Source organism: Daphnia pulicaria, chromosome 1 (assembly GCF_021234035.1).
Source record: "Daphnia pulicaria isolate SC F1-1A chromosome 1, SC_F0-13Bv2, whole genome shotgun sequence".
Classification (NCBI taxonomy): domain Eukaryota; kingdom Metazoa; phylum Arthropoda; class Branchiopoda; order Diplostraca; family Daphniidae; genus Daphnia; species Daphnia pulicaria.
Window position 1 is genome coordinate 34,755,386 of NC_060913.1, and position 14,469 is coordinate 34,769,854.

Below are 14,469 nucleotides of genomic sequence, written 5' to 3' on the forward strand. Positions count from 1 at the left end.
AGACTTTGGGCTCTTCGTTTGCCCATTTAACACTAATAAACATAGTAAATATTTATATTTTCGTGATCCTTGTGTCACGAAGAATGCTTTGATGCGAAGAAATGGATTTTATAACGTGTTTTTTAATGTTTAATTTGTAAATGTCTATTGATGACCAATCCTCGACGAGCATGGCGACGGCCATTTTTTTACGCGGGTTTTACAAAATATATGAAATTTAGGGCTAGTTTACCTTTTATTAACGTTTTGAATTAACTTATACATCAACCATTCATTTATATAAGGAAACACAAAATTGATGAAATTTATCTTTATTTCAGTGTTGCACAAATTTTCAACCGATTCTTTATTCAAACTGGAAGTCGATGATGCTATCTAATTCTGTATGATCGCCATCAATTTCGCATTCTCCTTCACTATCTTCCAACTCGCTCTCAATCTCCTCATTTCTATTTTCCCCTTCGCGATCTTCCAGTTCATCTTTAATTGATTTTTCGTCATCATCATCGCAATCATTTTCGCTTTCGCTAGCCCAATCATCAATTTCATCACTTACGACAGGTGTTGCGAAGCTGTTGGAATGAGGGCTGGTATCAACGGGAACCCAATGACAGTCATTAAGCAAGCGAATTATTCTCCTAATTTCGGAACGCATTATAAAAGCTTTTCCACGGACGAATAGATCTTCAAATTGGACGAGATTTTCGGACTGTTCTTCTAACTTCTTTTTTTGCGTCCATCAGGCCACAATGAAATCTCTTCATTTCTTCCTCCACCTGCACAATCTCTTCCTTGCTTCTGGCTGCAAGCATCCACGCATCAAGTAAGTTGAAATTTTCTTGGAAAGAGACTGAAAATTTATAAGTTAGCCCTAACTAATTTTTATAAATGAATTTTGTTTACATACTGTCGTAAAGAGATTGCCAAGGAAAAACTCCACGGTAGCAGTCATCCATGGTTACCACCTCCCCATCTAGTTGAGGATTCAATACTTCAATGATCTTTCCAGCCTTTTCGATATACTTTCTCATCTCCTTTTTTAGTGCGATGCGCTGTTTGGAGGAATCTTAAATAATAACGAATTATTAGCACAAACATTTCAACAAATATTTTTCATCGATACCAGTTTGTGTCGCAATACGATTCTTTAGGTTCTTGATAATTACATGGATTCCTTCCAAGCTTCGTTGGGAAACCGATAACGGGGTTTTGGGGGAAATTCTCTTGTCTTTTAAAAATAAACAAAGAGTTTACTCAAATGACAAAATAGTTTATTCATTACTCATAGAAAACCACTACATACTTTTACACTTGCGGGCTTCTTCTTTTAGCTTCTCGAGAATTACTGGTAGTTTTTCAAGTATGTTCATGCCAATGTCACTTGCAATTTCCATTTTGGCCGCTTCCAGCTTACCTCTTATTGACGTGATCTGAAAAATTGGTTTACAGTTAGATAAGAACACAACAGGTGGACAGACACTGGATTCATAGTAAATAACTGACTTGAATAAAATAATCCTTCAATTTCTTTGATCGAGCCAAAGACTCCGGATTAGGAGGTCCAAGTTTCATAATTTCTTCTATTTTTTCGTACAACGGATCAGCGCCGCATTGGCCTGTAATGAAGTATAAAAGTCGGCGTTTAACGGCGTTTTCGAATAGCTGGTCTACATGTATAAATTATTTCATTATACTAACGACTAGTGTCGACCAATCATTTGCTAACGAATGATCTACAGGTGTCGACTAGTCCATTTCATAAAAAACTAACCTCCGCAAGTTTATCGTCGATATTTTTTTGCGCCCAACATTTTTTCTTCCCTTTCCATCACTAGACGATTGAAGTCGCTTTCATAACGAATAACGTTTGCTTTCGCCTGAAGAAAACCAATTGCAATAGAATTACCATTCTTGTTCTATATTAAATAAAAACTGCAAATAATTACCGATGCCAACATTTTCGGTAATAGCTTTGGCATTCTTTCTTCCTTCTCTTTGTTGTAATAAATCATCGCTTGAGTAAGATGATCACGACGGTCTGTATAAAACAAATAAGAATGTTTGACATAAAAATTAAGAATATGATTTTATGACGCGTTTTCAAACACACTTGCTCGACTCATGTGTTTCGTCGAACTTCCATATCTTGCCATCTTCGAGTTAGATTGCTCCGTGGTTTCGCCTGTCGTTAACTCAGCCCCTTTCATCCAGTGCCCACTATACAAGATCTATTGAGAAATATAAATAAAAACAGAAAGTAATGAATTGATACGAAGAAAATTTTACCTGACAATACCAGGCGTGTGTTTTTCCATGCCATCGCGATAAAAAAGGTTTCATAGTCTCTGTGTGCGGTTTGAACTCGTTATTCACCTTGGAAAGGTCTTCCGCAAAAGTCCAGTATTGACAAACAACGTCGTAACAAAGAAATTCACATCCACTTCTGAGTGCATAGTCGTGCAGATAATGGACATGGCGGTACGTCTCTCCTTTTGCCATATCCACACCTCGTAAAAGATAACCATGCCGACATGTGCAGAACACGATTCCTGTTTCTGCTAGTCCTGTACGGTCATTAACGGAGTCAGACTTTCCCGCTTTATAGGATGCACCACCGCATGTATCTTTTGATACTTTCCCCAGCTAACAATACAAAACAAATTTATTTAAAAAATTATTAGATTCATTTGTTTAAAAGAGAGAAATTAATATAATTACTTTTGGTTTAATTTGATTTATTTTATCTGCGTGTTCTTGGAAAACTGCATCGGAAACAATACCGATGTCATTCAATAATTGAGAACAATCCACCCTGAAAGAAATTTAAACTTAGACCTTAGAATGAAATCATATAAAAACTCTTGCATTTCTAACCCTTTTGAACTCAACCAACGGAACAGTTTCATAATGCCATCGATGTGCATGGCCAGTGGTCTTCTCCCACAGGCTGTACAGGTGAAAAGCTCTCGAAGCTTTGATTCTACTTCAACCAGATACTCCATATATTGGTAGTATTTATTTGAAATGGCAAATGTTTGGCGGCAAATCGTTCCCGACCGACCAAAGCGCTTGGAAATTTCACAAAATGTTTCAATAAATTTTCTCTCTGAAGTGCCAGGTGTTTTATGAACTAAGTGGTTCCACATGATCAGCAAATCTGCTGAAAAAAGGTAACTCATGTTTTTGGGTGACCCAGGCCACCATCCGGATGAAATTAAATCATTCTCGGCTGCTATCATCACACCTTCACATTCTGAACATTTAAATTCCGGATAGCTCAAATCAAAGCGTCCTATATATATACATAAAAAAGGAAGTTTTTTAAGTTCAGGTATCGCCAGTGAACGGATAATATATACCTTCTTTTGTAACCACTGCGATTTTTCCTGAACCAGGATGGAGACGAAGTTTTCCAGTTTTTAAACATTTCTGGCAATTTGCAGGAACAACACACGGAACAGCAACGTCTATAATCAAGAAAACAGATACATGCTAAATGTTACAATTTTAAATCTGGACTCTACATTTTTACCTTGTTGTATCACTTTTCCATCCGTGTTAATAAAACTAGTAGGCAGCAGATTTTCTGATACTGAAGTTTTTTTAACCTGTTGCACAGAAGGGGAGGGATTTTGAGCTTTCGAATATTCTAGGGGAGGGGAAGGCAGTTCCTAAATTTTTTATATTTGATAGAATAACCTATATTTTAAAGAAGGTGACAGACGTCATAAAATGAGCATAGCGGGAAAACACCACGAGAGTAAGGAAATAGTCTTAAGTAAGCCTATTTGAAAGGGTTCCTCACATCATTGGCCAAAGGATGCGGGCACAGTACCCGAAATCAGCTTAAAAAGCGTATTGAGTGGCGGTAAAAGGTGGTCTACAACGCGTTGCGATATAAGCGACCAAAACCGTCGTGGCAATACCAGAGGCAAAATTTTCTGACCCCATCACAAAAATAAGCTGCGGGAATGGGTATCCCACAGTAAGCCTGCTGAGTTATCAAAAGGCAAGAAAGGATCTGAAGACTAATGGCGATGTGAAGGCTGTTCAGGACGCCTTTTATGACTAAAAGCCCCCTCCTGCAAATCCTCCCAAAATCATGGCGATTTTGCCTAAAAATTTTGGAATTTCTGCGATTCCTACTTTGCTATAGCCTTGGAACTGAAGAAAGGAAATATAGTCCAAAATAATTTTAATAGAACTATGAGGCCCGAGGGACGGCGGTTTTTCTTCATCATTTGAAAGGTCACTCTTTTCGGTTCAGAGCTGAGTTGGTAAGCTTAAGACCTGGCAATAAAAGAAGAAAGATAGAGAGCTCCAGCCCCTGAAACCAAAAGCCCTAGACAAAACCCAAAACAAATCGTAGAGGCCATAGTGCCGCGGCCCGCGGGCTTTTTTGGAGGTGATCTCGACACAATAGTTCTCAAGGACCAAGTCTTGACCGGCAGCACCAGAAAGACACACAAAAAGCCATGGTGGCTGTTAATCATAGATGTTAGTGGGGGTGCATCATGCCGAGTCCTAGAAGAAAGAGCATGAACTGGCGAGGGCGCAACTGCGTATTTGGCCTAGGCGATTTGTGAGATAAGGTAGGTAAAAAGAGTCAATCCAGGGGCTCCTTAAAAAATTTCAATGTAAAAGGCAAGGTGACCAACACAAAAAGACCAATGGTAGTCCGCCAGCAGTTAATCACTAAAGATCCGTCACCCTTGCTTCCATAAGCACTAAGGCACTGAGGGTAGAAAGGGTTAAGAGGGAAGTCAGTCCACTGGAAAACCCCAGACGGAAAAAAATAATAGATTGCTTGGATAGCCTGGGGATTTTAAAATTTCACATCAATATTGGTCTCTTTTAAGACTCGCCTCCGAATTTTCTTTATTGTACCCCTGCTTTCCTTTTCCAACAGTTCGATGAAAAGAAAAGGGAATAAAGCCTAAAAGTGCTTAAGTATGGCACCCTAGGAAAAAGCTACTGCAAAGGCCTCAAAGAGCACTAGGTTTTCGTGACAAAGCAAATCGAAGCAGAAAGTTTCATTCTTCTGGATTTTCATTTTGAGAGACCCTTCATGCCGTTGAATGATGTCATAACTCATGGAAAGTCCTAATCAGACGTCTTCTTGATTTCCTTTTCTGGAAAAGAAGGGATCGAAAATTTTTCCTTTAATTTCTGAGGGAATGCCAAGCCCATTATCCAGAAATGAAAGGACGGCTTCTCCCTTTTGTTCAAAACTAAAATAAGAAAACGCGGAAAAGCTTTTTGAGGCTCATTTTCTTCTTCTTTAAAAAGCGTGTTAAGCGGAGCGGTGTAATCTCCTCACACAGCTTCTCTTTTAAAAAGAGAATCGCCACTCGAAGAGACCGTTTTGGGGGTTTTTGATTTAGCGGAAATCGTCGCTAGGGGTTCTAAAAATTAACATGTAGATGGGTTTTGTGCAAAAGTTTTCGCTAAGTCGATTAGTAAAAACTGCAATCGCCTAGCTTTTGTAATTTGGGATATATTTCAAAAAAACTGAGATGGGGTAGCCGAAATTTGGATTTTTTTTCGGTTTTGTGTAGCAGTTTTCTCGTCAACTGCTGCACCTAGAAATATTCTAATTGTTTCAAAATGATGGGATAGCCCAGTTTTCAAAAAACACTTTCATGTTTTTTCGATACTCGGCTCAGAAGCCGAGATATTAACGATTTAAATTTTGGAAAAAATTCCTTAAAATTTCTTCGTTTTTCGGCCATGCCGTGCTTCATCCTATAAGACACCTAGCGCTCGCGAAAAAAAAAAATTTCCCCTCTTTGTCTTTAGAGTCTGTTGGGGTGACCACTCCCTCTCGATAGGTGTAGGCTGACGTTATGAGGAGACCATCCCAACAGATCCTAAAGGCAAAGATTGTAGGCGAAGATGGTTTACTTCGACTCGGTGGCCGGATTGAACACGCAAAATTACTCTACGACGTTCTACACAAACCTCTATTGCCCAGTTGCCAACAACTTACCGAGCATATCATTAACATCTTCCACGAAGAAGCCATCACGATGGGAACGATTTTTTCCCCAAAATACTGTTTTCGAAATTCGTTTCATAATCAACCAACGAAGAGGAATAAAAATGCAGCCTCCCTCTACCATCAACTACACTTTTCTGATAAGATATTTCGTAAATAACCTGTAATTGATAAATATGTGCGAAATATAAAAAATTTTTGTAAAAAATTTTGTTGGAAAAAATTTTGCAAATTTTCTTCTTGCTTCACTTGTTGAAAGAGTCGGCGACCACATTGATCCCAAGAGTTTTAATTTTCGCCGGCTCAAATATACGTCAAATCAACAAAATAAGATTAAGGAGCTTCAAAAAGTTAATCTGATCAACTTTATGTCTTCGAACGAACGAACTAAGCTCGTGCAGAATTCATTAATGAAAACCGTTGGATTTTAAGAGTTTGTTAAGTCATGGATACATCACCCAATGTAGTGGAAGGGGGGAGGGAATGGAAAAAGAGCAAAGCGATGAACATGGATGCTGTATGTAGAAGGTGACTTCAAGTTCAATATGTAACCCTCCCTCAAAAAATTCCTCTTGGGGATTATATTCTTTACTCCGACTCTGATTGGAGAAATAACTTACTGGACGAATTGTCCAAATACTCACCAATGAGAGAGAGGAAAGAGTGATAGAAAACTGCTACCCTGAAGGCACTTCATTCATTTTTGAATTGTCGCAAAAAAAATCTCATTTCTTGTTTGACCATTGGCAAGCGAGTGCTATGGATCGCGACATTGAGTTAACTGGTGCTGGTAGAAATTCTATTGTTTTAATTGACTGCGTTGGTCAATGGATTTGGCATCGGAATGGTTCTGTAGCAGGCAACACAAGATATGTATTTAGTGTGTGTGTGTTTCGATATGGTGTGCAAAGTGTTAGTGTGTGCAAGTAAATAGGGACCGACTTATTGATTTATCGAATCGCTTTTTTTCAGATACCGTTGTTCCAGCTACACCGAAAGAAGATGCCGAGCAAGTGGTGTTCGCGATTTACACGGTATATACCATGCGTATGGCCACCACAATCACGAATACCATCAAGCCATGATTAGTCGACACACTTTCGTTGAATGATGCCGAGAAAGAGCTAGAACAACAAATATCCGGCCGAATTCAATTTATTTGGAGTCGTTGAGAAGGTAATTTTTTTTAATGACTAGAAATGTGTAACTGAGTAAATGGGAGGGTGTGGACAATATGTTTGAACATGAATCAAAGAACTGATACAATAGCACCTCTCTAATGTAGTCACCCATCCCACAACCTAATTTTGATAACCAACCCAAACACTACAACCGACATGGATGCACGATAATCCACTTTTTTATGTGTCCATATCATATCCAATGATAACATACATACATACATATCCAATGAAGTCCAAAAAACCAAATAGTAAAAACAAAAACACGGCGTTGCATATATTGGCGCAAAATTGGTTTGGTTCAATAATATCTGTGTAGCGCCTCGATTTCCACTGCAATTGGAAATTAGTCCTGACAAGAGTTGGACACTTGATTATACAAAATGTGTATTCTCTCCGTCAGCTGTTATAATCATTAAACAGTATTTTCTCAATTAGAAATATCTGGTTAGTAAATAGAAAAAACAATAAATGGAATTGATAACGGCCAGGAGATGCTATTGCGGATGGACGGTTAGGCCGCTGGCGGAAAGCTAGCGGAGCTTACGAATCCGTCTATTTCCTCTACGGAGCGACGGGAGAAGGGCAAGCGGGTTGACATGATTCTTTCGTGTCGAAAAGATTTTTGGTGTCAAAAAGATACTTGGTGTCGTTGCATCCATTGTAAACGTAAGAGGCGCAGGCCGCTTCCGTTTCGTTTAACGTCCTTTTCCTGATGTATACCTTGCATTTCTTCTCGCCCGCCATCACCGGATGTAATGAGCAATTTTCCGGTCAATTACCTGATCAAATCACATCAATTAAGATTAAGTTTTAGTCGTCAATTTGTAGAACGCATCACCTTGGGAGATGGTTTTCTGGGCGACATCCAAGCCAGTAGACAACAGCATCACCTTTTAAATGCATAAAAATAATTAGCAACTAGACAACAACTTTTAAAAATGGGCTAATACGAAAACTCACCAAACTCAAGTGAACAACACGATTAAAAACTAATCAAGTTCCTGTGTAGTTCCACTCTGTTAAGCTTTTCAAAAACCTAACAACTACGACGCTATTATGCATCGCCAGTCAATAGCAAACGGCTGCGATGATTCAGAGTAATGGCCGTTCCAGTTAAAACGATCAAAAGATACTTGTGTAAGTGTCATTACGGCGGAGATATTCATAAGCTAGAAACTAGTAATTGTCTAGGACATCTGTGCGTTTGATCCGTGTCACATGTTGTTGAGACTCGTGATACACGTTTATTCAACTTACACGAGGCGAGAGAGAGAATACAAATTAGCACGGGAGTGAGAAGGATCTACGCTGCGACCGTCTGCTGAGCTAGTTTCGTGGAGACTGCCCGACCGTCTGCTCTGTCAGCCGAGATGGTGGGTCGGGTGTGTGTGCCCTCTGACGGGCGAGGTTACAACACATGTTGAACGAATCCAACAAGAATACGGTGACTCATATGCAAATGAGTCGGGCCAATGTCTCACCTGACATTTTAACCGTGTGCCTAATCCGATAAAAAGTTATCGTGAATTAACAATTTTGTATCAGTGTACATCGAATCAATTATATTTCCAGTACCGTTAAATGTCTTTTCTGTGTCCTTAACCGTAAAATAATGATGTGAACTTCTCCAAGGTTTTCTGGCCCTCCTCCATGCCAATACCAGGAGATAAGAGCGACGATGTATCGGGCGCGAAGAGAGACGAACGATCCGATCCCTAGCAGTCCAGAAGAATTTGCAGAGTTAATAGAAAGCGTTCCTCGTTATAAGTAAGAAATAACGTTATACTTTACAGAAAAACAAATAAAAATACCTTTATTTTGTTGAAATAGGATGGATTTAAATGGGAAACATCGTTTTTTTTCGTTCGTGTCACGGCAGGGAATGCACACACTTTGGTTTTCGTCAATGTTGGAGCGTTGCCGGCGTTAGTGGAAGCTCGGTCTGCCCATATGGTTGCAACCTTTTATAGCACACCAAGAGGGTACTACCAGTTGGCGAGTGTTCATGCCATTTCCCACGGCATTTTTATACAAGCGGCCACGTTCTTGATGACCACGAAGACGCAAGCTCTTTACGAAGCATCCCTGGCACGTCTGAACGAAGTTTGCCTCCAACACACAGGTAGGATATCTAAATAAAATAATTATTACGTTATGCAATGCAAAACAATTTACTAAATTAATATAACGACTCACAGGGAGAGTGCAAGCTCCGGAGTTGGTAGTCAGCGATTATGAGCTGGCCCTACTACAAGCGATATCCAGAGCTTTCTCCGGCGCCAGATCCCGCGGCTGTCACTACCACAGCGGAAACGTATGTTTTCCTCCCTATAAGCGTTAAATTGGATTCACTTATATTACTGTTTGTGTTTCATTTTTAAATTTACACAGGCTATTTACCAATATGCAGCCAGAATCGGGTTGACTGCCGCCTACAGAGAAAATGAAGCTGTAAGAAGATTGATAAAGATGGCCATCGCGCTCGCGCTTTTGCTGGCGTGACTTGTGTGGGACGGCTTTGAGGTAACTAGAAAAAAAAAATTAAATTTTTGTTTATGTTTTTACATGAAATTTTTCTTTCAAAGGTTATTCAACAATGTATGGAAGAGTTACTGGATAATGTTGGACATGAGACGAGGGTCCAACTAAGACAATTTCTTGCCTACGTCAGGAGCTTATGGTTGGAGATGATCGGTTTTGCGTTTACAAAGATGCCAACCACACTAACAACCTATTTGAAGCGCTACACAGGTTTTTCAACGCCATCTTCGGTTTAGCTCACCCTGCTCCCTGGCTGTTCCTAGGTAAACAAATTACAATTAGGAACTCATATTAGTACATACAACCAGGGTTGTTAATATCGCCGCGATGAACGATGAAATCGTCATCGGAAATGAAATTTTTTGTTCGAGCGATTATCGCGCGATAGGTTTCAAAATGAGTATCGATCGATAATCGCGTTTTCATCGCCGATGACGCGATAGCGATAGTTTTTTTTTTCAGCAGACTGCTTTTAAGAATCATAAAGTGACAGCTGAAAATGGACGAGCCATACAGTGGTGTTTTCGTTCATCCAAGTTTTTTTAAATACCACGGCCCAGCTGGAAAAGCAGGGAATTATCTTTTTATTTGTGAAAATTGTCCTTCGAAGAAAAAACCCGACGGAACATTATGGACATATAGTTGTAACCAAAAATCCAGACAAAACCTTTTTAGTCATATGAAAAGTGTGCACCCAGGATTGCTTCTATCATTTAAAGCTGCTTGTCAGCAAAGTAGTCATACCATTACCACCCCAACCAAAAGAAAACTAGCATCTGATTGTGATGAGGTTGAGGATGCGGAAATTCAAAGTCGTCAAGCCACACTGGAAGAAGCATTTCAGCCAAAATCTGCGAAGAAAAGTAAGATTTCTTTTTATACTCAAGAAGAGTTTGATGGATATGTACTGGACTACATCATTGAAGGATTGCTTCCACTCAAGCATGTTGATTCTCCTGCGTTCATAAAACTGATGAGTTTTATCTCACCCGGTATTATTTAAAATTTATTTTATGAAAAAGTTCTTTTATTTGATTCGTTTTTTGTTTGTTTCATAGAACATAAGGTTATGTGTCGACAAACTCTTTCAAAACGATTGCAAGCTAGATATCTTGAAGCTAAAGAAAAACTTGTTGCCCATTTAATGACACTGAAGGCAGTCTGCACTACAGCTGATTGCTGGTCAGCAAGAGGGAAGTCTTATGTTGGTGTGACATGCCATTGGATTGATCCCAAAAAGCTCAAGAGAATCAGTGTTTGTTTAGCCATTCGTAGAATCTTTGGTCGGCACACATATGTTCTGCTGGGGAAAACTTTAGAGTCCATCAATATGGAGTTTGGAATAGACGATATTACTGTGCTAACTCTCACGGATTCTGGATCGAATTTTTTAAAGGCATTCAGACTTTTTGGTGCTCATGGGACTGAGACACAATTGGAAACGGACGAAGAAGAGGACGATGACGCTGTGGTATTTAATTTGAAAATATAATAAGAGCATAAATTTTAATGTTTTTCTAAATTGAAAGGTTGGAACTGATCTCGAATTTTTGTTACTTGATTACGATGATGCCGACGATCGGTACAAGTTACCGTGGCATTGTAAATGTGTTGCCCATTTGTTGAACTTGCTTGCTCGCAAAGACGCAGAAAAGGCTTTAGAAAATCCTGCTTTCAAGCTAGCATCTGATTCAGCATTAACAAAGCTCCAGTCTTTGTTTAATAAACAAAGTAGGTCGGACCAGCAAAGTGAAAAAGTGAAAGAGATACTTGGTACCTAGACAAAAACATGCAATTTTATTTCAAGCAGTAATTGTAATTTTCGCCCAGGTGTTTTGTTTGTCATTCCAAATGCCACCCGTTGGAATGCCTGGTATGATGCCATTTGTCACGTGAAAAAAATTGCCGAGGGTAAGAACGGAAGGAAAAATTTAAAATCTGTTTGCGAAGCATTGAAAGTCACACCCCTCAATTCTACGGATTACCAATTTATTTCGGAATATGTTGAGGTGATGAAGCCCATTGCTATCGGTCTAGATCTATTGCAGGGAGAACACAGCGTTTCTTCTGGAAATGTTTTGCCATCAATCGTTGTCATTAGAAACTCGTTAAATTCCCTAAAACGTTCTCATTTGGAAGGTGGTAACCAACTTTCAGTAGCTCTTCCTCTTGTTGACGCACTATTGGCTGGATTAGAAAAGAGATTTAGTAATTTTTTCAATGTAGAACACTTTCAATTAGCTGCCGTGCTGCATCCCCAATTTAAATTTAATTGGCTTGGGAAAAGCGAAAAGGATCTGAAGCTTCGAAAAAAAATAGTATCTAAAGTAGAAGTCCTTTTACAAGATCTAACCGTGCCTACCAACACCAAAGAAACCACTCCTACCGAGCCTCATGACTTTTACGCATCTCTACGCCAAGCAGCTGAATATCAACAGCCACTCTCTAATGGAAACATTGAATTAACAAAGTATCTAAATGAAAAAACGACATCTGATATACAAAGTCTCAACTCCTTCCCAAACTTAAAAACATTGTTTTGTAAATATAATGCCGGAATTCCATCTTCCGCTGCTGTTGAGAGATTTTTTTCTCTTGGTGGTCGTGTATTGACCCCTACCCGAACTCTTTTAAGTGATACTCATTTTGAAATTATCGTGTTTTTAAAATCAAATTATTCTTTTCTGTCGAGCTTGTAAAATAAAAAATTAAAATATAGCTTTTCTGCTTTTAAAAAAAATTGTTAATAAAAATATTTGAATTTTTTTAATTTTGCAACGTTGTAAAAAGTATCGGCGACTATCGGCGATTATCGCACCGATACTTTTTTTAAACTTCATCGTTCGTTAGTCGGCAATAAAAAAAAACACCAGTATTGCTATCGCAATCGGAAATACTTTATTTTAGCGATATTAACAACCCTGCATACAACACATTAGAATAAATTTAAAAAATATTCTTTCCAGAAAAAATGAAGGAATTTGGAATGCTGGCTGTGTACGATTAGCGCTGGAAGACCTGTTAGGGATACGATGCGCCGGCAGCTTGTCATTCGTAACAGGAACCTCAGGCGGTTGCTCGACAATCTCGACGAAGACCGGATTACCATCCGTGAATTCTTGATCTCCACCGGAAATCAATTTGAATTCGATGATGGCAATAATGGTGGCAACAATGCCGGGGAATTTGAAGATTATTACCTTCCAATGGAGGAAGCCAGAGCTAAATTTGAAGTTCTCCTGTTCGTTGGAGTGTTGCCCGGCGAACATGACGACGGAGGAGAAAATGATGATGGTGTAGAAGCCCCTGAAAATGATCCTGCTGTGAATCCTGTTGACGCAGCCGCTGGTGAGAATCCTGTTGACGCAGCCGCTGGTGAGAATCCTGTTGACGCAGCCGCTGCTGAGAATCCTCTTGACGTAGCCGCTGCGGTAAATGAGCCTGCTGCAGCCACTGTTCGTGGTCATGTACAACGAGCAGGCCGCTGTGGCGTAGGAGCATGACGCGTTGCCGTAGGTGCAGGCCGTGGCGACGAAGAACCAGACCAAGAAGAAGATCTGCCTCCTGTTCGTGGTCGCGGCCAAAGAGCTAGGCGTGGACAACGAGCAGGCCGTGGTGGCGTTGGAGCAGGCCGCGGTGGTGTAGGAGCAGTCCGTGGCAACGAAGAATTAGACCGTGGAGAAGATCTGCCTCCTGTTCGTGGTCGTGGTCAAAGAGCTGGACGTGGACAACGAGCAGGCCGCGGTGGCGTAGGAGCAGTCCTTGGCGACGAAGAACCAGGCCGTGGAGAATATCTGCCTCCTGCTGATAACTTAGTGGACCTAAATTGGGAAATCCCAGACGATCAAGAATCAAGACTGCAGGACATGTTCGACCGCCAGACTGCACAGCAACTGCGCAGAAGAGATGATATTATGGAAAGACTACAACAAGATCGTCTAAGAAGACAACAAGAGGAGGAAATTTTATTTAAAGAAGAAGTAGCTATGATGGAAGTTCAATAAGAAATTCCATTCTTAGCTTATAATCCTGCCGCAATTCGCGAGATAAACCCCAAAGTTGCTGATGGCACTTGCACAGTCTGTTAAGACAATCAAGCGGATCATTCACTTCGTCCATGCCACCACATTTTTTGTTTAAATTGTATTGATACCTTACGTGTTAGAATTTGCCCGTTATGTCAGGAGCCCATTACTGATGTTGTAACTTTCGATCCTCGAGCAGTGGTGGCTACCAACGCCTTGCTGGCGATAAACCAACCAACCAATTAGTAATCTTGGAACAAACAACCTGAAGCAAATTCACCAAAATGTTGTCATTAGTCAGTTATAAACCCAATGCAACAAACAAATAAACCCTTCATACTATTCACCCCTTCCTGTTGCTCTGTGTCACAAGCACTTTTTTCTTGGAAATTGAACTGGGCACTGACTTTTTTCGGGTAGACATATGATAGACTGTCGTGCCTCTTTCATTATTTTTTAGGGATGTAACTGACGGTGGCCTTCCTCGTCTACTACAAATAATAAACCACATATGAAGACATTATACATGAGGTAATGCAAATATTTCAAGTCTACTTATTCCGTCATGATATTTCATTCAAATTTGTAAATTAAAAAGTTTTGGAATATGAACTCTGGTTCAATGAACTGAAGTCTGAAAGCGTGAAATATCAGACTGATCGGTTATCTGGACAGAATCGATAGAATGTTCTAGAAAAATAAGGCTGCCATCTGTTGTTTT

The 14,469-nt window shown here is 39.8% G+C and overlaps 1 protein-coding gene across 1 annotated transcript; it reads right to left on the reverse strand.

Moving 5' to 3' along the window:
- Positions 1–295: 295 nt before the first annotated feature.
- On the reverse strand, positions 296–3,951 carry LOC124322600. The gene is made up of 14 exons (XM_046784287.1): positions 3,913–3,951; positions 3,533–3,671; positions 3,360–3,467; positions 2,875–3,292; positions 2,719–2,812; positions 2,287–2,643; positions 2,111–2,228; positions 1,947–2,038; positions 1,772–1,877; positions 1,504–1,616; positions 1,304–1,430; positions 1,124–1,228; positions 908–1,066; positions 296–850 (listed from the first exon to the last, which is right to left on the reverse strand). Exons 1-9 carry the CDS (start codon positions 3,949–3,951, stop codon positions 1,782–1,784), a joined length of 1,461 nt encoding a protein of 486 aa, XP_046640243.1. The 3' UTR covers positions 296–850; positions 908–1,066; positions 1,124–1,228; positions 1,304–1,430; positions 1,504–1,616; positions 1,772–1,781.
- Positions 3,952–14,469: the final 10,518 nt, after the last annotated feature.

What these genes read in the sequence shown, in the direction of transcription:
- LOC124322600 (XM_046784287.1), bottom strand. Translation starts at nt 3,951, where the DNA reads ATGGGGTCAGAAAATTTTGCCTCTGGTATTGCCACGACG. An exon ending in CGCAGTGGTTACAAAAGAAG is followed by an intron (nt 3,293 to 3,359) that starts GTATATATTATC and finishes GTATATATATAG; the next exon opens with GACGCTTTGATTTGAGCTAT. An exon ending in TACCGAAAATGTTGGCATCG is followed by an intron (nt 1,878 to 1,946) that starts GTAATTATTTGC and finishes GGTTTTCTTCAG; the next exon opens with GCGAAAGCAAACGTTATTCG.